The 15,582-nt window shown below is 32.5% G+C and overlaps 2 protein-coding genes across 3 annotated transcripts; both read right to left on the bottom strand.

Annotated features, from left to right (window-relative positions):
• Positions 1-30: 30 nt before the first annotated feature.
• Positions 31-6,689, bottom strand: LOC113857951 (aspartate aminotransferase, mitochondrial). Of its 2 annotated transcripts, none has more exons than XM_027490300.1 (10): positions 6,455-6,689; positions 5,846-5,931; positions 4,167-4,373; positions 3,910-4,015; positions 3,516-3,620; positions 3,247-3,419; positions 2,300-2,459; positions 1,543-1,638; positions 1,200-1,294; positions 31-957 (listed from the first exon to the last, which is right to left on the bottom strand). In XM_027490300.1, the coding sequence occupies exons 1-10, from the start codon at positions 6,626-6,628 to the stop codon at positions 885-887; spliced, it is 1,275 nt and encodes a 424-aa protein (XP_027346101.1). In that variant the 5' UTR covers positions 6,629-6,689; the 3' UTR covers positions 31-884. The 2 variants fall into 2 exon arrangements, 1 of the variants encoding a protein (XP_027346101.1); XR_003503321.1 differs by having other exon boundaries at positions 538-957; positions 1,529-1,638; positions 6,455-6,666.
• Positions 6,690-8,416: 1,727 nt separating this feature from the next.
• On the bottom strand, positions 8,417-15,392 carry LOC113858020 (probable alpha,alpha-trehalose-phosphate synthase [UDP-forming] 7). The gene is made up of 4 exons (XM_027490420.1): positions 15,012-15,392; positions 12,434-14,470; positions 11,685-11,958; positions 8,417-11,103 (listed from the first exon to the last, which is right to left on the bottom strand). The coding sequence occupies exons 2-4, from the start codon at positions 14,422-14,424 to the stop codon at positions 10,777-10,779; spliced, it is 2,592 nt and encodes an 863-aa protein (XP_027346221.1). The 5' UTR covers positions 14,425-14,470; positions 15,012-15,392; the 3' UTR covers positions 8,417-10,776.
• Positions 15,393-15,582: the final 190 nt, after the last annotated feature.

The following is a 15,582-nucleotide window of genomic DNA, read 5'->3' as shown; positions in this document are numbered from 1 at the left end:
ATCATTTACAAAAGGTAACTATAATATTAGGATATGCAAATACTGATTTGACTATTAAATTTCATACAGAATGATTACAAGCATTGGACTCAAGTCAATTTTCCTCAGTATAGATTGGAGACAATTATAAAATTTTATTTTCATTCAATCTCTCTTTCAAAATTGCAAGGCGTAGATTTACACGATTTAGGTCTTACAATGTCGGCAATGTATCCATATATTGATATTGATTTGATCATTTGCTTGCACAAGGTAATTCCAGCAATGTAGGCTAAATTATAGGCATGGATGACATCTAAACAAACTCAGGTCCAGTAAATTAGCCTACATGTTTGATTTAGCTTAATTCTAGAGAAATAATCATTTATTTTTTACTCTCCCAGAAAGTTATAGGAAATAAACGATTATTTTTCCAAAATAAGTTGAACCAAATATGCATGTCATAAATCGAGCTTATAGAGGTATTGAAAAATCAAGCTTCTGAAGATCCCTATAGAATCAACAATGGCAAATGTTCAATGACAAGAATAATGCCTGACAGTATAGTAAAAGTGAACCTACTACTAGCTGTTTCATTATAAATAAACCCCTCTTATTCAATCCACTTTTCAAATTATTTTGCTTAAAAAAATAAAAGGTGAGGAGATGCATCGCAAAGTGCCTACAAAGAGGACTACAAAAATGGATCTAATGTCATAGGGGTCTTCAATATGCATGGGAAAACCCTGAATATTACCCTCTAACCACAGTTGAAACAAGGTGATGAAAATGAGTACGATGATGAAATGTGTCCAAATTTTATTGTGCTCCCCTGGACAAGACTATTTCTGATGGGTTTGTCATTCCCAAGGGCAAAAATTTGTTCTCTTGTATAATTGAATAATCTAGGCTGATTTTGTAACCTCATGGATAGCATCGGCCACATATCCAACGTTGCCCGTATTAAGACCAGCCATACTGTAATAATCACACACACATATATAAATAACAGTAAACTACCCATTGCTACATCTCAGGAAATCAAAAGTGTAAAGAATAGAATGTTTAGGTTTGCATTTGAATGGTCATGATCTACGTTTATTTCAACGTTAGTAGTTATAACTTTTATATTAAATTCATATTTACATTCATGTTTACAGATTTTTAACATACTTTCCAATACATGAAAATAGTAGTAGAAAGAAGATTAGGTGTATTACCTGATACGACCGTTGCGAGTCATGTAAATATGAAACTCGTTTGTCAAACGATCAACCTGTTCTGGTGTCATTCCACTGTAGCAGAACATACCGATCTGCATAAGTAAAAAAAACCTCTGAGAGAAGTAACAAGCTAACCAAGATGAAGTTGAGTCGATGATGATGTTGGAAGTTCAATCCTAAATCCTTCGCTAGACTGTATCCCTTTTCCTTACCAAGTTTATTACACTCCAATGTAACAAAAAGTGAAGGATAAAGAAAACTTCAAGCAACTAAAATAAGCAAAGAAAAAGAAAGTAAAAAGTGGTTGCAACAGTTGTGCATTATGCATATTCAACTGAACCTGATTGGTTATGTGCTGCCATGGCAAAGGAGACCCTCTCTTCTCTAAGTTCTCTCGAAGTGTTGTCCGCATTCCGATGATGCGGTCTGCCATAACCTGTAAAGATACAATATATGGTAGTCCAATTTCAATCTATTACCCCGACTTTATTTTTGTGTCTAATTTTGTACTGACCGTTTATTAAAAATTGATAATATTGTTTTTACATTACAATTTGGAATATATTAACAAAACTTAGTAACAGTGACAGAAAAAAAATGGCATATTTGACAAAAATAACATAATCTGAAAAACCTTGTGAAATAACAATACTTCTACTAATTATGTTTGCACGATGTGACACAATAAATTTGACTAGAAAAGCGCATGCACTAAGCCAGCTTCTGAAGTACCCAAAATGGAAGGCAACCATCCCCAAAAAAGTAATATTCAACGTAAAGTATTTTACAAATTTCTGAGTTTCAAAACCAACATGAAATCTGTATTTAAGAGTGCAACAGAAGGCAAAAATTCCCAAAGGCAGCAAACTGACGACTGCCTGCATGCTGAAATTTCCTGCTTTCTAACTTTCTTCCTATCGTGGCATGGCACCATTGCCTCATGAATGTTATGCTCAGTCAATGACACTCCAAAAAGGTAACATATATGTGATATTATTGATATATCATACTTCTCCATACAGAAAAAATAACATACTGCAGCATCATATATGGTGCTTTTACGGGGGAAAGGGAAAAAAGCAAAAATGGCGCTTTACCTTGACTTCTTTAAGCCATAACTTCTTCAACTCTGGATCACCAAGGACAGTTGAAACTATAAGTGCTCCATGGAGAGGTGGGTTACTGTACATGGGTCTAGCAATCAGCTGCAACTGGCTTTTTACAGCCACAGCTTGTTTCTCATCTTCACAAAGCACGCTGCAGGAAACTTAAAATTATGAAAACTTTTCTCTGCTGAATATAATTCACATTTCGCAGCCAAGCCAGACCAGAAGTTCTGTAAAGCAGCTCAATGTTTAAACTTACGAATATCCTATGTTTATACACAGATTATTAGAATTAGAATGAAAATCTAAGATTCATTCCTCAAAGCATTTAAAGTAATTACTGTCAGTTCACCTTGTGTTTTAATTAATTGCCGTTATTTTAATTTTATCAAGAGATACAATTATTGAGAGATATTGTGTCATGCTCTAGTATTTATTTTTTATTATTTACAATTAATTAGAGAGTAATCTCAGCTGATCAAAAACTATCTCTATCCATCAATCAGTAATTGATTGTTCTAATCTAATCAACATAAATGACTATATGTATTCTAAAATGCTAATATTCTTACATAAATCTTGATATTCTAATATTTCAAATCCCCTGCACTCTTATCCCCTCCATATATATAGACTTTTCGGAGCTGAGGTCTCAAAATCAATTTAACTTCAGGAACTAAAATTGGAGAGCGAAATAGCATATAGTTTTAACTTGATAATACAATCAGCACCATATTTTAGCTGACACGCAGGTTGTCTACATCCAATGTATTAAGAGAATCATCAAGGTTCAACATATGTCACTCCACAACCCCAATAAATGCCACTGAAGAACCTATTCATAGCATTATGCTCTGGAGTTATATTGTAAAATAGACTACTTACGAAAGCAAGATTATTAAGAGATTTCTGTATTCAAAAGATAAATAAAAAATGACCTTAGGCATCCTGCTCGCTGGCCATACAGTCCCATATTTTTTGCATATGATTGAGCAAGTCCAATTAAATGACCATCTTCAAGAAATATCCTGATGGCTTTTGCATCTCTCTCTGGATCACCACTTGCAAAACCTTGATATGCCATGTCAAAGAAAGGGAAATGACCTTTAGCCTGAAAACAATCATAACAACGAACAATAAGAGTCAAAAACTAAAACAAAGAACAGCAAAATTCAGTGATTTTATGTATCATTCCATAAATTGTTACCTTTATTAGGGTAGAGATCTCTCTCCATTGTTCTTCTGAAGGATCTGCACCAGTAGGATTATGGGCACAAGCATGAAGCAGAAAGAAGGAACCATCTGGGGCATTCTGTATAAGAAATAATTAATATAAGTAGTAAGAATACTAGCAAAGCTGACATAAAAAAAGAAGAAGAAGAAGAATCATTGGGTTAATAAGGACAGGAAGAGGAGTGCTAAAAATATATTCTCTAACACTCTTCTTAACATACTTCTAATTATTAGTTAAAATTTACTAAAAACTATAAAAATATGATTGAGAATCATAAAATTTAAGAGCATGACTCATATAATTTATAATAAATTTTAGTTAATAATTTGAGAATGTGTTGATGACATTTCTTACAAGAGAAGTATACCTTTATGTCATCCATCACGCCTGCAAAATCCAATCCTCTAGACTCGGGGTGATAGTAACGGAATGTCTTCATTGGCACTCCAGCGTCTCTCCAAATATTATGGTGACTGTAATTTTTCAAGTTAGAAAAAAATATATAAGCAAGATGTGGGACAAACAGATAATTTATAACTATAAATATCAAAATCTAAAAGCTCATAAAGTCAATAGAAATATTAATATTTAAAGGGAGAATTGTCCTAATTCCTAAATACGTACTTGGCCCAAGTAGGCACTGGTATATAGATCTGGGTGTTGGGATGAAAACGCTGTTGAAACGCAGCAAAAAGTCGACATGCACCTGTCCCAGATAAAGCCTGCACTGCCGCAATTCTTTTATCCTTGATGAACTCGGAATTTTCTCCATATGCCAGCTTCAGGGATTCTTCTACCATTTTTATGCTTCCACCAATAGGTAGATACTCCCTGGTCAAACATTTGCTTCATCAGAAAAGCAGAAATTATATGAACAGAAAGACCCTTATTTTATTGTTGGGTGGTGTAATGAATACATGGCAAAAAAAAAAAAAAAGAAAAAAAAAAGAGGTGTTTCTGGAGAAAATTACTAGCTGATATACTTAGAAGCTTGTCTTGGAAAGCAAATCTGAATCTGATGGAACATATATTTCAATGAATCCAGAGAACTCAACTTTTATTGATTGTTTATTTCATTTTCAAAACGATTTTAAAAACAGAGGCAATTAGCTAATTCAACAAAACTTGGTTTACATGTCTGGTTAGCAGAAGAAGAAAAGTGGACTACTACATCAATTTCTTTTTTCTTTTTTATTTTTTCCTTCTCCTTGACAAACAGGAATTTTTATCATCCTCGTCAACTACCACTTTAACAACAACTTTGATCGTGTGTGCTACAATTCTACTTAGTTTCTGACTTTCAGAAATATCTTGACTGGCACAGCTGATGCCGCATTCAATCAAAAGAGAAAGGCAAAGTCAAGGGTTTTTATCATCAAATCTACATATCGTGAAAGGAGAAAGGATCGTGCTATGTGGCATTAGAACTTCACAAATTTAAATTTTAGACGTCATAAATTTGAAAATTTTCAACTAGTCCCACATTTTGCAAAACCAGTTATATCAATTAGTATACTTAAATTTATCATAATAAATTCGATGACTCAAACCTATACAAAAGCATATTCTTTAGTCAGTTTGGTATGCCCTTAAAAATGAGGATGAAAAATTCGGGATTGGATTTAAAAAAGATTTCAGTTTTCACACCAGAAAAGCTAATGCAGTAAAGCGGTATTCCCTACATCATCCTAAAACAACTAAAGAAACTAATCATAAAGTGCAAGGAATCGTAATTCCCTAACAAAAGAGAAAAAGGAAAGTAGTTCCCAAAGGACGCAGCAAGAGCTAGGTAGCATCATATTCCCAAAAGTGTCTTACGCAGTCCATTCACACCCAAAAAGCAAAAACAGCTAGTGGATGAACCTTACGCGGCCACCATTAATCGGCACAAGGAACGAATTATGAGTTGCATTCTCATATCGAGCATAAAAAAAGACATTAGTTAAAAGCTTAATAAATAAAAAAATTACTAAACATTACGTAAGAATATGTCAAAAATTATAGTGAATATGTATTAAACATTTACTTATAAGATTTTTTTATTTTAATTTTTTAATCAGGGTCTTAAAATCACTTGTTAACATTCTTCTACGATAAAATAAGGTGATGCTAACTTACTTACTGCATCATGCCATCACGGACATTTAATTAAATAATAAAAAATATTTAATGAAAATTAACATTTAATGCACACCTAAAATAATTACTTTTTATTTAATACTTTTTGGTTTTGAATCCCTTGTTTGTATTAGTCAAATAATAATAATAGTAAAAAAAAAAAAAAAAAAAGATATTTCACTCACATGAACTCGCTTCCTGCAATCCTCCTTTCTGCTTCTCTAACACATTCCAAAACCACAGGCTTTCCGTTGTCATCGCGATACGCACCCTTTTGTAAATAAATAAATTAAATTACACAGCGATCCACTCAAAATAATTCATAAATTTCACAAAATCACAAAAATCCTGTTTCTGTGGCGTGTAAACAGATTTTCAAAATTTCAGTCTTTTATTTGCTGTTGCTTACAAAATCCACGAATCAGAAATCTGACCAAAAAAATTATCGAAAATCATTCAAAATAAAGAGAGAACAATGAACTACTATTTGCTGTCAATGACGAATAGAACAGTAGTGCTGCTTAGGTGATTGGATTGGATCCTTTCACTTTCCCGAGCTTTAGCATACATATTTCTACAAATTCTCTTAACAATCTTCCTTTTATTATATTAAATAAAAATATATTTATTATCCTAAAAATATAAAGAGTTATATAATAATTCTTTATTTAACGATTAAGATTATTTACAAAGATAAAATCTAGACATAATATTTCAATAGATTTGATTTTGGTTCAATTTCCGTGAATAAGATAAAATCAGGAAAATTGATCAGAAATGGAGAGAGAACTCACCACTCCGACATTGACTTTGTTTGGACTCTGATCGGCGAGGAAAGCTTCGGTGACTCCGAGGATCGGGTCCTTAGGAGCCGGCTCGATGGTGCGGAACCACGACGACATGAATCTAGCTCCGGCGACGGAGCTCCGGCGAAGAGATGGTCCGTTGAGCGAGCTGCGAATCGCCATGACTCAGTGACTCGAAAACAGAGGATACAGAGTCTGATGACACAGAGAAAGCAGAGAAAACGGTATATGTCATGTCTTCAGTTAATTTATATTGAAAGCTGATGGGTCCCACCACTTATGCGACTTAATTGCTACTTTTTCTTTCTTTTATTGAGTTCCTGTGTTTTATATAATTATAATTTGACCCCGTTACATTCAACCATATCCTTTTCACTCTTTTTTTTTCTTCTTAATTTACTCCATCAAGATTCTCCAAAATGATTAAATATAGTTAATAATTTTTTTTTATAAAAGATGATTAAGTAATTGCATATGTATTAAATCTGCTCAAGAATCTATTTTATTTTAAATTGCTAAATTAATTTTAAAAAACTAAATAAATTAAAATAAATAAATTTTCTTACATTGGTTGAATTTAATTTTCAGTTTTTATATTTAAAGTCAAACTAAATCATGAATATATTAACTTTATATTAATTTTTTCACTCTTATTAAATACAAACCTATAATATATTTTATTAAATATATTTATACTTTTTAAAAATATAATCTATTTTAAGTTATGATTTATAATTTATACTAAAACATAATTTATAATAAAATTTATTAGTTTCAACATTTTTTCATACATATTATATATTTATCCTTTTATTTAATATCGAACTCAATATATTAGTAATTCTTCATATATTGAATAGATGTTATTAACTTAAATTTTTAATAAATAATTAAAAAATACATGACAATGTTTAGAGTTAAAAAATTTTAAAAAATTGAAATTCTATAATTATTAATAATAAATACTATATTAATTTGAATAAAATAAATAAATACAACATATGACAAAAAAAACTACTTGATACAATTAAAAAATCTTAACACACTTTTATTTAAGAATGCTTTTATGCTTTTTTTAATTAGTACTCACAGTTTATAAATAAATGTTAAGTAATTAAACTTTATTTATCTTCTAACAATAAAATAAAAAATAAAATTATTCATGAACTTTTCAATAGACGACCCGCCAAGTAAATAATTGCATTTATTAGTGAACTAAATTTATTGAGTTGAAAAATCGATTAGTTATTAACATGGGTTGAATTTGAGTACCCTTTCTATTCAGCTTAATAAAATTCAGTTATTTTAGTATTTGTCTAAAAGTATAATAAATTCTAAAATTTTATTACAATTATAATATTCAATGTTATTAATGTATTAAATATTATAATATTTTATTATTGTTAATATAAATTTATTATATATAAATTTTTATCATTTATTTTTTTGAGAAAAATATTATTATTTATCTTTGAAGACACGTTAAAAAATTAATAAATTCTGGCTCATAAAAATATTAGTCGTGTTACTAGATGAATAAATATAAGAATCTTTATATTTATTTTTATTGCCTTTTTTTGTTATAAATGAGGGATAAATTTTAAAACCAAAAAATATGAAATTATGTTCATGTTGTCAAATTTGTAATATTAAAATTCTTATTCCAAAGAATGTGTAATTATAAAAAATATTATAAAATGTAAATTGTTCTTTTTTACTATCCACTTTAACTACTCACCATCACCCATGTTTGTTAAATCAATCATTCTGTCCCTAAAAATGAATTGGTAGCTTTAAACATGTCTGAAAATAATCTTTAAATGAAGATATTTTTGGAAAACACACTTTATTAGACATGGGATGTGGGATTAAAACAGATTATAAAACTTGCTGGGTAGAATCATTCTGGTAATATTTGCCAAAGGACCCATCAAAATTCTTATATCTTACCATCATTCAACAACCTTGTATGATTATAGGTTGTACTTTTTTAATCAATATTTATACTCTTTTTTTATGGGGGTCTAAATTTGCAGATTGCATTTGAGTTCCATAGGTTGAGTGAGTATCTTCCTACACTCATGAGTTATTGCAAAGCTGCTGTGTGAGTGAGAAAACCAACGAACAAAATAAGGTAAACTTTTTAAGAAAATTGTAAACATGGGGTGTAATGTATTAATAAGAAATCTTAAAAGGGCTAAAGTGCTAGAGAAATCTAGCAAGATAATATAATTTAATACTAAAAAATAGCTATCAGTGACAACGATCCAATATGACAATTGGTCATTGGCCGATCGGAAATCTATCCCAATGTGCTTTCCTTGAGATGTGTGATAATCCTGTGAGCAAACACTACCCTTGTCAAGATTTATCGAAATTTTTTGAAAAGTTATGCCTGATATTACTTACTCCTTGTATGAAGAAAATGAGTGAAATAAAATGGAATACAAAAAATACGATGAAAAAGGGAATTGTTTTATATTTATTTGGTCAGAGAAAAAAGTACTTTTTATTTTATGTGATAAGAAAAAGAAAATATACACATAAAATGTCTAGAATAATTTTAATGATTTATTTTATAATATACAAAGAGAGAATCTGATAAAGACGTTTGACTTAAACCAGTTTGAGAATGTCATAAAAAATAATTAATTTAAACTAATTATTTGTTGTTTAGATATGATTGATTATTTCAATTTTTGTTAAGGGATAATATTGTTTTATAAACTGAAATTTTATGCATGTAAAAAAAACATAGTAAACATAGAAAGAACTTGTTATAAATATAATTTAATAAAAAAAATTTACAACTTAGTCTAAATTAAATCAAAAGTCAAAATAACTCGCTTAAAAAAATCAAATCCAAATACATTCAATAAAATATATTATAAGTTATGGTTTATAAAATAGTAGAATAATTTATTTATTTTGCCACAAAGGTTGGTTCCATTGATAAGGATTAGATTTGTATTTTACAAAAATGCAATTTTAAATTCCATTATCGATGAGAGAACCTAGTTGATAAATGATTTGTAAGTACCTTTATAAACACTTTTTATCCTTTAAGGTATGCTTTGACTTTAGTGAACTCTTGTATTCACTAAAAAACAAAAGAATAATTTTTTTGGTACATAAAATGATAGAATTAAAAAGTTAGTATAAATTTAGTATATATATATGGCTAACTTTGGTTCAAGTTTAGTTTTAAACATGAAAATTAATATTAAACCAAATTACATAAAAAAGGTTTAACTTGTTATTTTCAACTTTTTTTTGCTAACGATTTATTCAATTTTTAATTTATCAATTCAACTTAACGATTTAGATAAGTTTAGATTGGTTCTTGAACACTTCTATAATTTAATGTGTATTTTTAAAATTATTTTTTCTCTCTTCTTTCTCTTTAATTTTTTAACCAAAAGAAAAAGTCAAAATTTCAAGATGAGATGTATACACAAAAGCTCTTTTTGGACACCCAACTGGATTTCATTGCTGTACCATGAGAGATCAATTATGCCATTTCTTGTAAAAATTATTGTGTAAACAGCTGTTAACGGACCACCGTAGAAGCTCTAGGCAGAAGAAGGCACCGCCTTTTAAAAAAATGATGACTCAGAATCTTCCAACATCAGCATGAACAGACCAATGGGAGTGGAGTCCCACGTTATAACCAGCGATCATTCTCAGTTCCCTCCCAACGCTTATGGGTGGAGAAGATGGACTTCCAAAACAAATTTTAGTATGTATATAATAAGAATATACATTAAATTATAAACATAAATTCAAAACAGAAACTCAAATAGTATTGAAATAAAAATTAATCTATGACCGTCGTAAATTCAACATAAAGTAATATTAAGATAAATTACAATTCATGTGCATATTTCACGTTATTATACTTCACTTTTGGAATTTTGGTTGTAGCTCTAGTGCATTTCTCTTAGTAAATTATTTTGTCCAGAATTCAAAATCTAGTTTTTCCATATCCTATCAACAACATAAACTTTTGGAATGGTTGCCAAAGCCAAGCAAGCAAGAGCTTTCATTCTTTTCTTCGTTTGTCATAGGAATAAAAAACCAAATTAACATCTTTATCTGCTCTCCCGGAACCAAAATAGTAAAATTATCAATGGCAAGAACAGAAAATAATGACGGGATTCTCCCAAAAATATATGTAATATATAATTGAAGGAAGAAAAAGAAAAAAAAGAAAAAAAAGAAAAAAGCATACTCTGCAAACGCCCCAAATGTCACCACGAATATTACATTCCAATTAAAAAAGAAAAAAATAATCTAAATGAGGTGAAACCTCAACTCACATTTGCCTTCCAAGAGGAATCCTCAGTTTCATCTATGCAGGGTGAGGAATCAGATTCTTCGGCCAAAGATTCTAGCATGCTTATTACTTCAGTTGTATCATCCAGATAATACTTTGCTTTGCTTGGTTTTTGTCCAACCGTGCACGCAAATACAGAAGCATTGGTGGCAAGAATATTCCTTGAGATTGCATTACTAACTATTTCAAACATGTCCTCATCAGATCTGTCATCACCAACACAGAGAACAAAGTCAGCCTGTTTACCCTTCTCAGCCATTGACGAAAATATCCTTTCAGCCACTAAGCCTTTGCTCACATCCTGCAAGACACATTGCAAATGGAATCAGATGATTCAGTTCTTTCCCCTAAGGGTGGTGCAGCACAATTATTTGGCATATATCAATTAAAAAGTTCAGGCTTCAAGCCAAAATTAAATAACCAGCTGCAATGCTGGCGGTATGAATTCAATATTGAATTGAAAACTTTGACCATTAAAACTCATTCAACAGCGTCAATTGAACTTGCAAATTCATATCTTTCACTTTTTCTTTTTTGGTACAAAAAGTTCCATCGTACCTAGAGTTTGACATCAAAACATTTTCAATGGTTCACCACAATTTTTTGAACAAATTAATGGCAGAAGTAACATTACAATGAAGTGTTAATGAGCTCTCTGCAGCTCACGCAAGCCCTCTATTTTTATTAAGAAATAATATAGCAGGTTTACTATATGCTATCTATAGCTATATATTTGTCACCTGAAAAATATGAAAGCAGAAGGAACAGATATGATGCAGCACACAACAAAAAATGTATACCTGTGGCTTTGACATTAATCAATAGTAAAATGAAAAGGCCCATTTTTTTCACAGGCAAATCATTCAGAGAAATTATATATACCTGTGGCTTTACTTCAACAATGAATTGGCCACTCTTCACTGCAACAGGCTCATTGGCCAAAACACTTTCTAGATGATCTAACATTTCCTTAGCCTGAGAAGATCCAAAACCAAGGTCAGCATCACGGTATTGCCAGACCAAAGCACTCTCTTTTCTTTCAATGCTGGAACCATCAGTAGCCTCTGTATATAGTTTCATTACAGGTTCAGCAATCTGCATCCATCCAAATTCGAAGCACTTACCACATATTTTCCACTCTCCATTCTGGGACCATCTGAAAAAGGGTCAAAACTTCTAAAAAGTTGCCACATTATCAAATCACAGAACATGAGACAAATTGTTAAGGACTTAAGATCAAGAAAAAGAATATTTGAGAAACTATGTGATAGTAAAGTACAAATGCAGCTTCTAGATTTGATTTACATGGCACATTCATACGGGAGGTGGCGGAAAACATATTTAGAAATAAAATACCACTCAACAGGAATTTCTTTTGCTGGAAGCCAATGTCAGTGTTCTCAACACTAGTTTAAACTATAGAGTAGGATGATTCACTAGCAGCATTTGCAAAACTATAGATTAACGGATTTCAAAATTAATATATTAATACTATCATATTAGACTGGAAAAGCACTTTCATCCCCCACCTAATGATATGTTTCATATGTCACATACAGTAAGTAATCATAGAACAATTAATATTAAGCAAAGCAAAAAAATAGATGACAGGTTAGAGAGAGAGATCAGACCTCAAGAAGTACCCATGTTCTGCAGCAATTCCAAGCTTTTTGCAGGGAGCAAACCACTCAGTTAAGCTCTCCCTTCCCCGTCCACTAACAATGAAAACTGCATTTTTGGTGTCTGCACAGAGTGTGTCCAAAATAGACAAGACCTCCTTGCTTGGACTCTTATTAATGGAGTTTTGTGGCATCACAGTACCATCGTAGTCCAACAATATGGCCCTACTCTTTGACCTCTTGTAAGCTGAGACCATAGCATCAATCGACAGCTTTTTAAAATTAGGGTCAAGTGCCACAACTCTAAATCCAAAGCTAAGACCTATTCCCCAACATCTTTTCCTTAAAAGGTCTGAGCAAGCCCTCTCCATGTCTTGCAAGAAACTATGTGACCAGTAAGCCACATCATGAGTGCTGACATATCGGTAATGCTTCTCATGCCGCAGCTGTTTCTCTCCATCACTCATTGAGATGGCCTCATTCATTGCCTCTGCAGTTGTTTCAACATTCCATGGATTTATACGGATAGCCCCACTAAGTGATGGAGAACAGCCAATAAATTCTGATATTACTAGCATACTCTTCTTTGGGTCACTGACGTTGGAACATGATTCAGAACTAGATATTCCCTGTCTACAAGCGATATACTCATAAGGAGTCAGGTTCATCCCATCCCTTACAGCTGTGACAATAACACACTCAGCAATGCTGTAATAGGCAACTTTTTCAGCAAAAGGAACCGATCTATCAATAAAAACAATTGGTTCGTAACCAGGTCGCCCAAACACTCTGTTGATCCTGCTGCAGCTTTCTTGTATTTCAGTGTGTATCTCCTCTATATGTATCCCTTTACCTCTTGCAGGATTAACTATCTGGACCAGAACAGCTCTTCCTTGCCATTTGGGATGTTGTCTGAGCATCTGCTCCATAGCCAAAATCTTCAAATTTATGCCTTTAAAAATGTCCATATCATCAATACCAAGCAAGATGGTTTTTCCTTCAAATTGCTGTTTGAGCTCCCTTACCTTACACTCCTCATCTGCCATTCTCATAACTGATTCAATCCGACCCATGTGAATCCCAACAGGCATAATCTTAATACTGATAGTCCTTCCATAATACTCCAATCCTAAATAGCCCCTCTTTGACTGATACTCCAGACCCAACATACGACTGCAACAGGAAAGGAAATGGCGGGCATAGTCAAAGGTATGGAATCCAATGATATCAGAGTTTAGTAAAGCTTTCAGTATCTCTTCCCTGACCGGAAGAGTCCTATATATCTCTGATGATGGAAAGGGGCTATGCAGAAAAAATCCCATCTTGACCCTGTTAAAACGCCTTCTTAAAAAAGTTGGCAGCACCATCAAATGATAATCATGAATCCAAATGTAGTCATCCTCTGGGTTTATTATTTCAACTACCTTTTGAAAAAATAGCTTATTTGCCAACACGTAGGCTTCCCACAAAGTGCGATCAAATCGGTGGCTTTTGTCTGTTGAAAACGGTAACATGTAATGAAAAAGTGGCCATAACTGCCTTTTACAGAAACCATCATAAAATTTTGACAAAACGTCAGCGGGCAGAAAAGTCGGGACACATTTAAATTTATCCAACAAATGTAGTGAAACGTCATCTTGTTCCGCTGGATCAATGTCAACACGTAACGACCCAACATAAAGAACTTCCATATCCTCAGGAAATCCGTCCTTCAGCTGTAAAAGCAATGAATCCTCATTCCAACTGAAACTCCACCCTTTATTGTCCTCTTTTCGCTTTGCTTTCACCGGTAGCTGGTTTGCTACAATAATCATCCGATCGGTAGAAACAGTTGACGGATTATCAGATGAAACACTAACTGCCTGATCATCATCTAGCTCAGTGACAATCCCCGGAACACTCATAACCCTTGGCAACCGCCTCCGTTCCCTAGTTTCCCTCCCCATTGCTGGGAAATTCCCGGAAGCCAAATCTAAAAGATTTGTATACGACCTGGACATCATCTTTGCGTCTTCCTAAAATTACACAATCCCACAAAACTCGTTCACTCTGCAAAATTGACAAATAGAACAGCAAACACAATCCCGTTAATCATTGAAGAGAAACATAGCAACCTAACTCCAAACCTACAAACACACACACACATTCTCAAACATCAACACGTGAGAAGTAGATTCATGAAGTGAAAACCAAGCACACTGTATAACGGTACATACTTTCCTGGTGGCAAACAATTACCACTTTACCAAAATGCAGACACATCACACACTCAAGCACATGGTAATTCGACAAGACATATTCCAATCTTAGATACTATGCAAAAGCCCCAAATTCTTGACCTCCACCATAGGTTACATCACATTGACCACAGGAACAAACACCCTTTACAAGGGGTCACAAAAAAGCATTATTCCAACAAAACTCGAGCGATTTTCCATCACAACAGGATCGATGACGATAAACCCGATTATAAAACAAACACATAAAAACAAAAAAAACAAAAAAAAGAACACCTCTTTCTTTTGCCCCTTCTTGAAACCAAAACAGAAAAGGGCACAGGAAATTGAGAAATGGGAAATTGAAAACAGACCTCGTTCGATTGAAGCAATGACAAGAGATTCCTTATTGGTAACAGTAGCAGGTTGTAGCTGAAAATTAATAGGAAAAATTTGAAAAATAACCCAAAAAAGGAAAAACTAGGGTTTCCTTATTTACAAGATCTTCCCCTCTTTATCTTTCTCTACCCTTTCGTCTTTCTTCTCCGTATTCCTCTTCTTCCTCTTCTCACACAACAAAATAAAAATGAATAATCAGGAAAACGCTATTGTGAAATATAAAACGTAGATTCACAGAATTAATATATTATTTCCAATTTTGATTATTAATTAATACATATTCATACGAATTGAGGTGAACAAAAAATATTTCCAAAATTTTTAAATTTATTTCTCTCTCTCTCTTTTTTAATTTTTTCAAGCACAAGTTAATCGTGGCCTCTTATCTACAGTTCCGTACGGTGCCCCAGGCTATTGCGCTCTTGCATCGTCGACCAATGGGAGGTCGTTTTCGCACGTGTGTGGTCAAGGCAGGAAACAAAACGGTAATTGCAAATGATTGGCTTGGTGCGGGATAGCCAATGGGGATGACTGTGAGAGAGGGAA

This window comes from Abrus precatorius, unplaced genomic scaffold (genome assembly GCF_003935025.1).
Source record: "Abrus precatorius isolate BTA unplaced genomic scaffold, Abrus_2018 Scaffold2, whole genome shotgun sequence".
NCBI classification, from domain to species: Eukaryota; Viridiplantae; Streptophyta; class Magnoliopsida; order Fabales; family Fabaceae; genus Abrus; species Abrus precatorius.
This window is presented reverse-complemented; position numbering and strand designations above follow the sequence as displayed.

Bases quoted from the DNA above. Each gene is read 5' to 3' on its own strand.
- LOC113857951 (XM_027490300.1), bottom strand. From the start codon at position 6,628: ATGGCGATTCGCAGCTCGCTCAACGGACCATCTCTTCGCCGGAGCTCC. The intron at 3,420-3,515 runs GTAACAATTTAT...GATTGTTTTCAG, and splicing joins AGATCTCTACCCTAATAAAG to GCTAAAGGTCATTTCCCTTT. The intron at 1,639-2,299 runs GTAAAGCGCCAT...GTATCTTTACAG, and splicing joins TATGGCTTAAAGAAGTCAAG to GTTATGGCAGACCGCATCAT.
- LOC113858020 (XM_027490420.1), bottom strand. From the start codon at position 14,424: ATGATGTCCAGGTCGTATACAAATCTTTTAGATTTGGCTTCCGGGAAT. The intron at 11,959-12,433 runs GTCTGATCTCTC...ACCCTTTTTCAG, and splicing joins GAACATGGGTACTTCTTGAG to ATGGTCCCAGAATGGAGAGT. The intron at 11,104-11,684 runs GTATATATAATT...TGTGTCTTGCAG, and splicing joins TTGTTGAAGTAAAGCCACAG to GATGTGAGCAAAGGCTTAGT.